The sequence below is a fragment of the Symphodus melops genome (genome assembly GCF_947650265.1).
Source record: "Symphodus melops genome assembly, chromosome: 2".
Classification (NCBI taxonomy): domain Eukaryota; kingdom Metazoa; phylum Chordata; class Actinopteri; order Labriformes; family Labridae; genus Symphodus; species Symphodus melops.
In genome coordinates, this window is record NC_136692.1 from 243,079 (window position 1) to 255,578 (window position 12,500).

General features: G+C 44.9%; 1 protein-coding gene across 3 annotated transcripts in view; it reads right to left on the reverse strand.

Moving 5' to 3' along the window:
• Positions 1-7,750: 7,750 nt before the first annotated feature.
• Positions 7,751-12,500, reverse strand: part of LOC306820204 (atlastin-2) — a 16,196-nt gene continuing 11,446 nt past the window's right edge. For 2 of the 3 annotated variants that reach the window (XM_079337973.1, XM_079337971.1), the window contains exons 9-14: positions 12,407-12,500; positions 12,258-12,314; positions 12,064-12,135; positions 11,434-11,865; positions 10,792-10,806; positions 7,751-8,365 (exon numbers count right to left, since the gene is read on the reverse strand). The exon at positions 12,407-12,500 is cut by the window's right edge and continues 34 nt beyond it. In XM_079337973.1, the coding sequence (XP_079194099.1) occupies positions 8,255-8,365; positions 10,792-10,806; positions 11,434-11,865; positions 12,064-12,135; positions 12,258-12,314; positions 12,407-12,500 (781 nt within the window). In that variant the 3' untranslated portion in view covers positions 7,751-8,254. The remainder of the gene's footprint in view (positions 8,366-10,791; positions 10,807-11,433; positions 11,866-12,063; positions 12,136-12,257; positions 12,315-12,406) is intronic. The other variant, XM_079337972.1, reaches the window with a different exon arrangement.

The following is a 12,500-nucleotide window of genomic DNA, read 5'->3' on the forward strand; positions in this document are numbered from 1 at the left end:
CGACCTTCATCATCACCTGAGACCCCTGCTGTTAGAACACGCCAGTGCTGACCACGACCCTTCATCATCACCTGAGACCCCTGCTGTTAGAAACACGCCAGTGCTGACCACGACCTTCATCATCACCTGAGACCCCCTGCTGTTAGAAACACGCCAGTGCTGACCACGACCTTCATCACCTGAGACCCCCTGCTGTTAGAAACACGCCAGTGCTGACCACGACCTTCATCATCACCTGAGACCCCCTGCTGTTAGAACACGCCAGTGCTGACCACGACCTTCATCATCACCTGAGACCCCCTGCTGTTAGAAACACGCCAGTGCTGACCACGACCTTCATCATCACCTGAGACCCCCCTGCTGTTAGAAACACGCCAGTGCTGACCACGACCATCACCTGAGACCCCTGCTGTTAGAAACACGCCAGTGCTGACCACGACCATCACCTGAGACCCCCTGCTGTTAGAAACACGCCAGTGCTGACCACGACCATCACCCTGAGGACCCCCTGCTGTTAGAAACACGCCAGTGCTGACCACGACCATCACCTGAGACCCCCTGCTGTTAGAAACACGCCAGTGCTGACCACGACCATCACCTGAGACCCCCTGAGGTCGAGTTCATTGGAGGTCCTTCACGTTGAGCCGTTCAGATCCTTGATCATCTTGTGATGTCACATCTGGGTGAGAGTTCGTACTAAACAACAAACAGCCAATAAGAAGGCTGCGGGGGGCGTGTCCTCACCTCTCGGCCCGTCGAGAGTGTGGCGGGCCAGTTTGACTTTGGCGAAGTTTCCCTTTCCGATGGTCTTCATCAGTCGGTAGTTTCCAACATGTGGCTGCTCGTCTGCCGAGGACGACGCAGAGCTGCGACATGGCGCCACACTGTGGCGGCTCGCTGATTTGTGGGCGGGCCGGTGGATCTGGGAGGCCGTCGAAGATTTTGGCTGAAAAACACAGAAACGGACAGGATGAAGATCTTAAGGAGTTCACAACCACGAACCAGTTTCAGTCTGGAATCACATCATCACGAAGGTCGACCACAGATTGACACTCCCCGCCCTTTCTGTCAGAGCGCCATTACAAAGGACGGTCGCCATGTTTGTCAAAGATGGTGGTCGTGGCGGGCTGCTGCTCGGGGAGATTATCGAGCGCCGAGGAGAGAGCGTGAGCAGGACGTCCCGCCGCAGGCCGCTGCTGTATTAAGCCACGCCCCTTCTAACACAAAAACCTCCTCACAAACAGCTACAACACGCCAACCCAGCCCCGCCCCGAATTATGCTAATTAGGGGACAACTATGAAGCCTGTCGTAAAGGGCATGTAGCGCCTCCTGCAGGTCAATGACCCTTTAGTCCTCCAGTGACCTCTGAGGTGAAGTGATCACGTGAACACAACACGGCCGCTAACGTGCGTGTGAGCAGCCAATCAGAGAGCTCAGACGGGTTCGGCTGTTTAACGTTCATTTAAAGGGACCAGACAGCTCAGACTCGGACCTGTGAAGAACATGAACAAGTCGTCCGAGTCCTCACATATTAAAGCATCCTCACACTGACCTGCTCGCTGACCGGGGTCAGAGGCATCCTGCCCGACATGTCTGCAGCCTCAGGCCGGGAGGAGCATCTCTCCCCGGCCACAGGCCTCCTCAGCGGGGCTCAGCTGGAGGCTCCGCCGGCCGGAGGGAGAGGCAGGCCGGGGCGGCGGCTGCAGGAAGGCCCGGTGTGTACGGAGGATCCGGAGAGAGCCGCCCGCATGGAGAGAGAGAGAGAGAGAGGGGGGGAGAGAGAGAGAGAGAGAGAGAGAGAGAGAGAGAGAGAGAGAGGAAGAGGAGGAAGAGGAAGAGCTGCCGGTGTTTTATCAAACAGCAGCAATGCGGAGCTGCTACAGTAAAGGAAACGCTCAGCTATGACGTCACAGCTCCTCCCTCCTCGTCATCCTCCAAATATCCCAGAATCCTCAGCTGCTCCTCACCACGTGACCCTGTTTTAATTATTTCATTCATTTACATCCTGTGGACATTTTACTTTATTTTGGTAAACTAAACATCCACATCCGGTCACATCGTGGTGAGTTAATTTAATTTGACAGATTGTCAACAAACAAACAACAACACAGTCAACAAACACATTTAAATAACCAAACCCCGAGGACACGGACCGGATATGAAGGAACCCCGAGGACACGGACCGGATATGAAGGAACCCCGAGGACACGGACCGGATATGAAGTGGACTCATTCGTTCTGATCTGGATTTAAAATTCAATTCAAAAACTTTATTAATCCCTGGGGAGCAATCCAAAAACACACACTGCTGTTAAACCATAGACTCCGCCCCTAAACCATAGACTCCGCCCCTACACTGTGACCTCACTAATACTCTCTTCATTCACAACTAAAATCAGCACGACTGTTTTAAACATCCTCTTCCTCTCCTCCTCTTTAAACCTCCTCTTCTTCCTCTCCTCCTCCTGGTTTTAAACCTCCTCCTCCTGGTTTTAAACCTCCTCTCCTCCTCCCCCTCTCCTCTTCCTCTCCTCCTCTTTAAACCTTCTCTTCCTCTCCTCCTCTTTAAACCTTCTCTTCCTCTCCTCCTCTTCCTCTCCTCCTCTTTAAACCTTCTCTTCCTCTCCTCCTCTTTAAACCTCCTCTTCCTCTCCTCCTCTTCCTCTCCTCCTCTTCTTCCTCTCCTCCTCCTGGTTTTAAACCTCCTCCTCCTGGTTTTAAACCTCCTCTCCTCCTCCCCCTCTCCTCTTCCTCTCCTCCTCTTTAAACCTTCTCTTCCTCTCCTCCTCTTCCTCTCCTCCTCTTTAAACCTTCTCTTCCTCTCCTCCTCTTCCTCTCCTCCTCTTTAAACCTCCTCCTCCTGGTTTTAAACCTCCTCCTCCTGGTTTTAAACCTCCTCCTCTCCTCCTCCCCCTCTCCTCTCCTCCTCCGGCTGCAGGAACACAGTGGCGTCTGAAGGCGGAGTCTCGGGCCAGCCAATCGAAGCGCGTCTCTCTCAGAGATCTGTCTCCTTCATGATGGAGAGAAGAGCGAGCTGTCCATACAAACACAGGAGACACGGACAGGAGGTCTGCTGCCACCCTGTGGACACATGGTGGACTGCAGAGCGGATGATACATGATGGAGGAGGGCAGGATGGACTCCATGATGACAGTGTAGAAGTGCTCCATCACGGTCTTTGGCAGCTTCTCACATGTAACATCCCATAATAATAACATCATATATTCAGCTAACATCAACAAAACAGCTTTAAAAAGATCTTTTTAAACATTTATAACTCAAGTGTAGGATATTACCATAAAACAATTTATAATAGCTTCTTACATTTATGTTGCTATTATCACTAACTTGTCCAAATGTTCATGTTGGTGTTAAAAATGTCCAAACACAATCAATACATTCATCTCCAGAGAGGATCAATAAGATCAGAAAGACTGCTCCGCCCCCCTCCATATAAAACATGTATTATTATTAAAGCTCCATATAAAACATGTATTATTATTAAAGCTCCATATAAAACATGTATTATTATTAAAGCTCCATATAAAACATTATTATTATTAAAGCTCCATATAAAACATTATTAAAGCTCCATATAAAACATGTATTATTATTAAAGCTCCATATAAAACATATATTATTATTAAAGCTCCATATAAAACATGTATTATTATTAAAGCTCCATATAAAACATGTATTATTAAAGCTCCATATAAAACATGTATTATTAAAGCTCCATATAAAACATGTATTATTAAAGCTCCATATAAAACATTATTATTAAAGCTCCATATAAAACATTATTAAAGCTCCATATAAAACATGTATTATTATTAAAGCTCCATATAAAACATTATTATTATTAAAGCTCCATATAAAACATGTATTATTATTAAAGCTCCATATAAAACATGTATTATTATTAAAGCTCCATATAAAACATTATTATTAAAGCTCCATATAAAACATGTATTATTATTAAAGCTCCATATAAAACATTATTAAAGCTCCATATAAAACATGTATTATTATTAAAGCTCCATATAAAACATGTATTATTATTAAAGCTCCATATAAAACATATATTATTATTAAAGCTCCATATAAAACATTATTATTAAAGCTCCATATAAAACATTATTATTATTAAAGCTCCATATAAAACATTATTATTAAAGCTCCATATAAAACATGTATTATTATTAAAGCTCCATATAAAACATGTATTATTATTAAAGCTCCATATAAAACATCATTATTAAAGCTCCATATAAAACATGTATTATTAAAGCTCCATATAAAACATGTATTATTAAAGCTCCATATAAAACATGTATTATTAAAGCTCCATATAAAACATGTATTATTAAAGCTCCATATAAAACATTATTATTAAAGCTCCATATAAAACATTATTATTAAAGCTCCATATAAAACATGTATTATTAAAGCTCCATATAAAACATGTATTATTATTAAAGCTCCATATAAAACATTATTATTAAAGCTCCATATAAAACATGTATTATTATTAAAGCTCCATATAAAACATGTATTATTATTAAAGCTCCATATAAAACATATATTATTATTAAAGCTCCATATAAAACATTATTATTAAAGCTCCATATAAAACATGTATTATTAAAGCTCCATATAAAACATGTATTATTATTAAAGCTCCATATAAAACATTATTATTAAAGCTCCATATAAAACATGTATTATTATTAAAGCTCCATATAAAACATGTATTATTATTAAAGCTCCATATAAAACATGTATTATTATTAAAGCTCCATATAAAACATGTATTATTATTAAAGCTCCATATAAAACATGTATTATTATTAAAGCTCCATATAAAACATGTATTATTATTAAAGCTCCATATAAAACATGTATTATTATTAAAGCTCCATATAAAACATGTATTATTATTAAAGCTCCATATAAAACATTATTATTATTAAAGCTCCATATAAAACATTATTATTAAAGCTCCATATAAAACATGTATTATTATTAAAGCTCCATATAAAACATTATTAAAGCTCCATATAAAACATGTATTATTAAAGCTCCATATAAAACATTATTATTAAAGCTCCATATAAAACATGTATTATTATTAAAGCTCCATATAAAACTTTATTAAAGCTCCATATAAAACATTATTATTAAAGCTCCATATAAAACATTATTATTAAAGCTCCATATAAAACATGTATTATTATTAAAGCTCCATATAAAACATTATTAAAGCTCCATATAAAACATTATTATTAAAGCTCCATATAAAACATTATTATTAAAGCTCCATATAAAACATGTATTATTATTAAAGCTCCATATAAAACATTATTAAAGCTCCATATAAAACATATCTTTAAGCTCTGTGGGAATCATTTTAAGCACAAAAAGGTTCCAGGTCCAGGTTGATTCAGGCGTGGACCACATGTACCCATGTTCCTAGTCCTGTTCGATGTCATTGTGGTCTTGCTACAGTTTTGATCTCCATGTCTGGGTCCTGGTCTTGACTCTCTTTGTCTTGATCTTGGATGTGCCGGGCCCTGGTCTTGGTCCTGACTCGTTCTCTATGTCCTGGTCTCCTCTCGGTCTTGGAGTGGTCTGGTGTCGGACTACGACGCTTCCTGCTCCTCTAACAGTTTTTAAACCAGCATCAGTCTGGAGGTCTCACCTGCTGGTTTCTCAGTGTAACTGCACCCTGCTCAGTCTCGAAGCCTTTGGAACATTTCCTGGTGTAAAGAAGGACGAAGCAGCCGTTTGTGTTTGTAGTTTGGTTTAATATCATACTGAAAAATAAATTAACGAAAAAATAACTTTCAAATGCAACGAAAGAAAAGAAAGATCCAGATTATAAACAGTTTACCAGCAGGGGGCGCCGCAGTGCTCATGTTGGATTACATTTACAAATGTATATAAAAAAAGAATTTATTAGACATATCCACACATCACGAGAGCATTCCTTTATATCCAGAGAGCGTACTCTGCTCCGCCCCCTGTAACCACGAGCGTCTGCTACCCGTGACCACGAGGCTCGCCACCCGTGACCACGAGGCTCGCCACCCTCCAGCTACAAAAAGGTTGTATAAAAGTTATATTTATATTTGTATATCTTCATACATGTGAGAGTGACGCTGACACAGCACAGCGCGGTGACCTTTGACCCGGGGGGGGGGGGGGGGGGTCAGTGAAGTCGTTCTGTAACAACCTTTACAGGTACTTTAAAAACAAGACGAGGAGAAGAGGAAGAGGAGGATAAAGAGGAGGAGAGGAAGAGGAGGATAAAGAGGAGAAGAGGAAGAGGAGGATAAAGAGGAGAAGAGGAAGAGGAGGATAAAGAGGAGGAGAAGAGGAGGAGGATAAAGAGGAGGATAAAGAGGAGGAGAGGAAGAGGAGGAGAAGAGGAGGAGAGGAAGAGGAGGATAAAGAGGAGGAGAGGAGGATGTTCTCCAGGTCTCAGAATGTGTAGAAGTAAACATTTAAAATCTTTATTGAATGGTCGTGGTCGTGGTCGTCGTCATGACGACTTCATGTGGAAACACTGAGAACTTGATCCAGAGCTCGGCTGTATTTCTACACCTGGACGTGAGAGGAGCCCGTTTCACCGCCGCGGGCCGACACTTTACCCAAACGTGCCGCTGTGACCCGGAGACGAGCAGGGAAACATGAATCACGTCTCCAGGTGTGAAAAGGTTTGTGCAGCCGTGGTGGAAGGATAAACGTGCGTCGGTCAAAAAGTAGTCCCTAATGGACCTGAACTTAGAACACAGTGAAATGAAAACAACATGATTATAACGGATACTTTCAAAATAAAAGAATCAAGTGTGGTCCAATAACACCTCCTACAGTCAGTGACGCTACTTCAAGGCTCTGCTGGCTCCAGGGAAATGTAGTTTCTTACAGGGAAATGTAGTTTCTTACACTTCAACCGTCCTGGAGTCAAACTAACTCGTGCTGTTCTGCACAAGAACTTTTACTAAGCTGCTGTCTGACACGCAGAGAACTCCTCACACAGAGAACTCCTCATACAGAGAACTCCTCACGCAGAGAACTCCTCATACAGAGAACTCCTCATACAGAGAACTCCTCACACAGAGAACTCCTCACACAGAGAACTCCTCACGCAGAGAACTCCTCACACAGAGAACTCCTCACACAGAGAACTCCTCACGCAGAGAACTCCTCACACAGAGAACTCCTCACGCAGAGAACTCCTCACGCAGAGAACTCCTCACGCAGAGAACTCCTCACACAGAGAACTCCTCACGCAGAGAACTCCTCACGCAGAGAACTCCTCACACAGAGAACTCCTCCTACAGAGAACTCCTCCTACAGAGAACTCCTCACACAGAGAACTCCTCATACAGAGAACTCCTCACACAGAGAACTCCTCACACAGAGAACTCCTCACACAGAGAACTCCTCATACAGAGAACTCCTCACACAGAGAACTCCTCCTACAGAGAACTCCTCATGCAGAGAACTCCTCACACAGAGAACTCCTCACGCAGAGAACTCCTCACGCAGAGAACTCCTCACGCAGAGAACTCCTCCTACAGAGAACTCCTCCTACAGAGAACTCCTCACACAGAGAACTCCTCATACAGAGAACTCCTCACGCAGAGAACTCCTCCTACAGAGAACTCCTCATACAGAGAACTCCTCACACAGAGAACTCCTCCTACAGAGAACTCCTCACGCAGAGAACTCCTCACACAGAGAACTCCTCACGCAGAGAACTCCTCACGCAGCTGCTGTCTGATAATCAGTCAGTGAGTTGTAAGAAACTGGACACTCTTCCCTGAAAGCCAGCTGTCAGTCATCTTTCTTGTTTGAGTAAAGCTGTAAACTTTGGTCAGGACACCTCCTCCTCATCCTCTAGACTCCGCCCACATCAGAAGCAGATGGGAAGGAGGAGGGTCTGTGGTCATGCTCTTCACTTGTACATTCACATAAAATGGAATCATTAATGTCGACAGGTGAACACACACCTGGAATGACACCCAGTGATAGAATAATGGCCCCGCCCACAAATAAATACCTTAACCCGCCCACTGACAAGTAATATACATCACACTGCTTCATCTGGGTCTATGGAGGCTCCTGCAGCGAGGAACCTTCTACAGTCAGAGAACAATAAATGATTTCAATGTTTCAAACTGTCCTAAAAACATCTCAAATCGAGCAGGGGGGGGGGGGGGTAAAGGTGACAAAGGAGGCGTGCTGCTAGTTTTTCTTCTTCACGTTGTTGTTGGAGGTGAGCCGGGTCCGTGGCGTTGCGATGAGGCTTGCCAGCGGGACTTTACTCCGAACGACTTCGAAGAGTTTGGAGAACACCTAAGAGGAAGAGGAGAGAGGAAGAGTCTTTAACAGCTCATTTTCACAGTGTCAGGATTTAGCATTACTCTGACTATACTCAGTTACACCACATTACTCTGACGATACTCGGTTACACCACATTACTCTGACTATACTCAGTTACACCACATTACTCTGACTATACTCAGTTACACCACATTACTCTGACTATACTCAGTTACACCACATTACTCTGACTATACTCAGTTACACCACATTACTCTGACGATACTCGGTTACACCACATTACTCTGACGATACTCGGTTACACCACATTACTCTGACTATACTCGGTTACACCACATTACTCTGACTATACTCAGTTACACCACATTACTCTGACGCTACTCAGTTACACCACATTACTCCGCCTATACTCGGTCACATCACATTACTCCGACGATACTCTGTCACACCGCATTACTCCGACGATACTCAGCTGCACCACATTACTCCGGCGATACTCGGTTACACCGCATTACTCCGGCGATATGCGGTTACACCGCATTACTCTGGCGATACTCGGTCACACCGCATTACGCCGACGATACTCGGCCACACCGCATTACGCCGACGATACTCGGCCACACCGCATTACGCCGACGATACTCGGTCACACCGCATTACGCCGACGATACTCGGTCACACCGCATTACGCCGGCGATACCCGGTTACACCACATTACTCCGACGATACTCAGTTACACCACATTACTCCGATGATACTCAGTTACACCACATTACTCTGATGATACTCAGTTACACCACATTACTCTGACTATACTCAGCTACACCACATTACTCTGACGATACTCAGTTACACCACATTACTCCGACGATACTCTGTCACATCACATTACTCTGACGATACTCAGCTGCGCCCCATTACTCCGACGATACCCAGTTATAGCACATTACTCTGATGATACTCAGCTACACCGCATTACTCCGGCGATACTCGGTCACATCACATTACTCCGCCGATACTCTGTCACACCGCATTACTCCGACGATACTCAGCTGCACCACATTACTCCGGCGATACTCGGTTACACCGCATTACTCCGGCGATATGCGGTTACACCACATTACTCCGGCAATACTCGGTCACATCACATTACTCCGACGATACTCTGTCACACCGCATTACTCCGCCGATACTCAGCTGCACCACATTACTCCGGCAATACTCGGTTACACCACATTACTCCGGCAATACTCGGTTACACCGCATTACGCCGGCGATACTCGGTCACACCGCATTACGCCGACGATACTCGGTCACACCGCATTACTCTGACTATACTCAGTTACACCACATTACTCTGACTATACTCTGTTACACCACATTACTCTGACGATACTCAGTTACACCACATTACTCTGATGATACTCAGTTACACCACATTACTCTGACTATACTCAGCTACACCACATTACTCTGATGATACTCAGTTACACCACATTACTCTGACTATACTCAGTTACACCACATTACTCTGACTATACTCAGTCACACCACATTACTCTGAGTATCGCCGGAGTAATGCGGTGTAGCTGAGTATCATCGGTTATACCGTATTACTCCGACGATACTCTGTCACATCACATTACTCCGACGATACTCTGTCACATCACATTACTCTGACGATACTCGGCTGCACCCCATTACTCTGACGATACCCAGTTATAACACATTACTCTGATGATACTCAGCTACACTGCATTACTCCGGCAATACTCGGTCACATCACATTACTCCGACGATACTCTGTCACACCGCATTACTCCGCCGATACTCAGCTGCACCACATTACTCCGGCAATACTCGGTTACACCGCATTACGCCGGCGATACTCGGTCACACCGCATTGCGCCGACGATACTCGGTCACACCACATTACTCTGACGATACTCGGTTACACCACATTACTCTGACGATACTCGGTTACACCACATCACTCTGACAATACTCAGTTACACTACATCACTCTGATGATACCCAGTTATATAACATTACTCTGATGATACCGAGTTATGCTACATTGCCCTGGAGATACTTAGTTACACCACATTGCTCTGATGATACTCAGCTATATAACATTACTCTGACGATATTCAGTTATACTACATTACTCCGACAATGATCCGTTACACATTACTCCGATGATACTCAGCTATACCACATTACTCTGATGAGACTCAGTTACCCCGCATATGAATACTTAATATAATACTTCTTGAAATAAAAGTGGCTATAAGAAGCAGAGGAGATCCTGTGTTTACTCACAGGACGTGGAAGTCTCTTTATTTTAAGTTCAGACTGCTCAGTAACAACTCTGCTTCATCTTAATATTGAGTGATACCAAAGTAAAGGACAGGTGATTTAAAGTCCTCATTGCTCACCTTTCGTGGAGTCCTCTGGAAGCATCAAGAGAGAAAAGAAAAGAGATTAGAGGAAGAGGAGGACGCACACAGGAAGCTGTGACATCACTAATAACTTTGCAGTGTTCAGGACAACTTCCTGTCCAGTTTCTCTCAACTGTGTTTGTCTAGTTTGTTAAGTTACGGAGCCCGTGAAGCCTCAATTAGAAAAAAAGCTGCTTACAAACTCCCACCCACAGTGAGCCAATCATGAGCAGGGAGCTGCAAACTGTAAGCACGCTTTAATGAACACGCCGCGGCCCGTTGACATATGGAAGGAAACAAGAAGAAGAGATGAAGGGAGAAAAACTAACTTTACAAACACAGCAGCCTTCACACCATCAGACCGTCCGCTCACCTGTTCCCACAGAGTTTAGGGGTCAGGGTTAGGGGTCAGGGGTCAGGGTCAGCGTCCGCTCACCTGTTCCCACAGAGTTTAGGGGTCAGGGTTAGGGGTCAGGGGTCAGGGTCAGCGTCCGCTCACCTGTTCCCACAGAGTTTAGGGGTCAGGGTTAGGGGTTACGGGTCAGGGGTCAGGGTCAGCGTCCGCTCACCTGTTCCCACAGAGTTTAGGGGTCAGGGTTAGGGGTTAGGGGTCAGGGGTCAGGGTCAGCGTCCGCTCACCTGTTCCCATAGAGTTTCTGCCACCTGGTCGATGACTCCGCCTACTTCTCGGAACTCCCCAGAGTATTTAACATAAGCCCAGATGCAGAGCGCCGTCAGCGCCGCTCCCATCACCAGGTTACACATCGTAGCCACCGTGTTGATGCCCACAAAGCCGGTGACCATGGACGCCACATACATGACGAACATGACGGCAAACAGCGTGGCAGGCGTCCGCGCCGCATAGAAGATGTTTTTCCCGTCGTTGTGTTTGCTGAAGTTGGCGTACGCCTCGTCAAGCTCCGCCTCCAGCTGCTCCTGGTAACGCCGGCAGAAATCCTCCCCGCCCATCTTCTTCACTGAGCGGAAGTGTCGCACTGACGCCTGTCGCAGCTCCGTGTGGCGGCGCTCAAGCTCCAACGGCGAGATGTAGGGTTTGTCCCCGCCACATACCTACGCGAAAGACGGATTTAAACCAATCAGAAAAAGACTTCCTGTCCGAGTGACCGGTTTACCTCTCTCAAAAAAAATACAAATATTATATATTTCACAAAAATAAAACAGTTCAAAGATAAAAACTAATCTCAGGACTTTTAGATAGAAAGTCATGTTTGTTTACTTCCTTTAAAAAACAGGAAGTGATGAGTTTACCTGCTCCATGCTTTTGTTATACACGTCTTTGGCTCCCGCTACGGCTGCAAGGTTATTGGCTTCAGCTGTTGCCTAGGTAACGGAGGAGACAACATGGACAACTGTTAACAGATCACATCCTAACAGATGTTAGAGTTCCTGTTTCAGACATGCAGTGCTGTGAAGCGTCCAGCAGGGGGAGCTGATGGTCTTACCTGCAGCATGGACTTTGGGTGGGGGAGCTCCTCTCCCTGATAGATCTTCATGTAGGCCTGAAAACACAACAGACGCATGACGAGACGTGAACCAGCAGCTCGCCGTATTTCCCCCTCAGAGGGTGGTCAGCCCGTGGGCGTGGACTCACTTTGAAGTAGTGCAGCAGGTCTCTGCAGGTGATCTTCACTCCTCCGATCTCCTTCTCCACCAGGTTCTCAGGAGAGAGCAGCGTGGGGACCAGA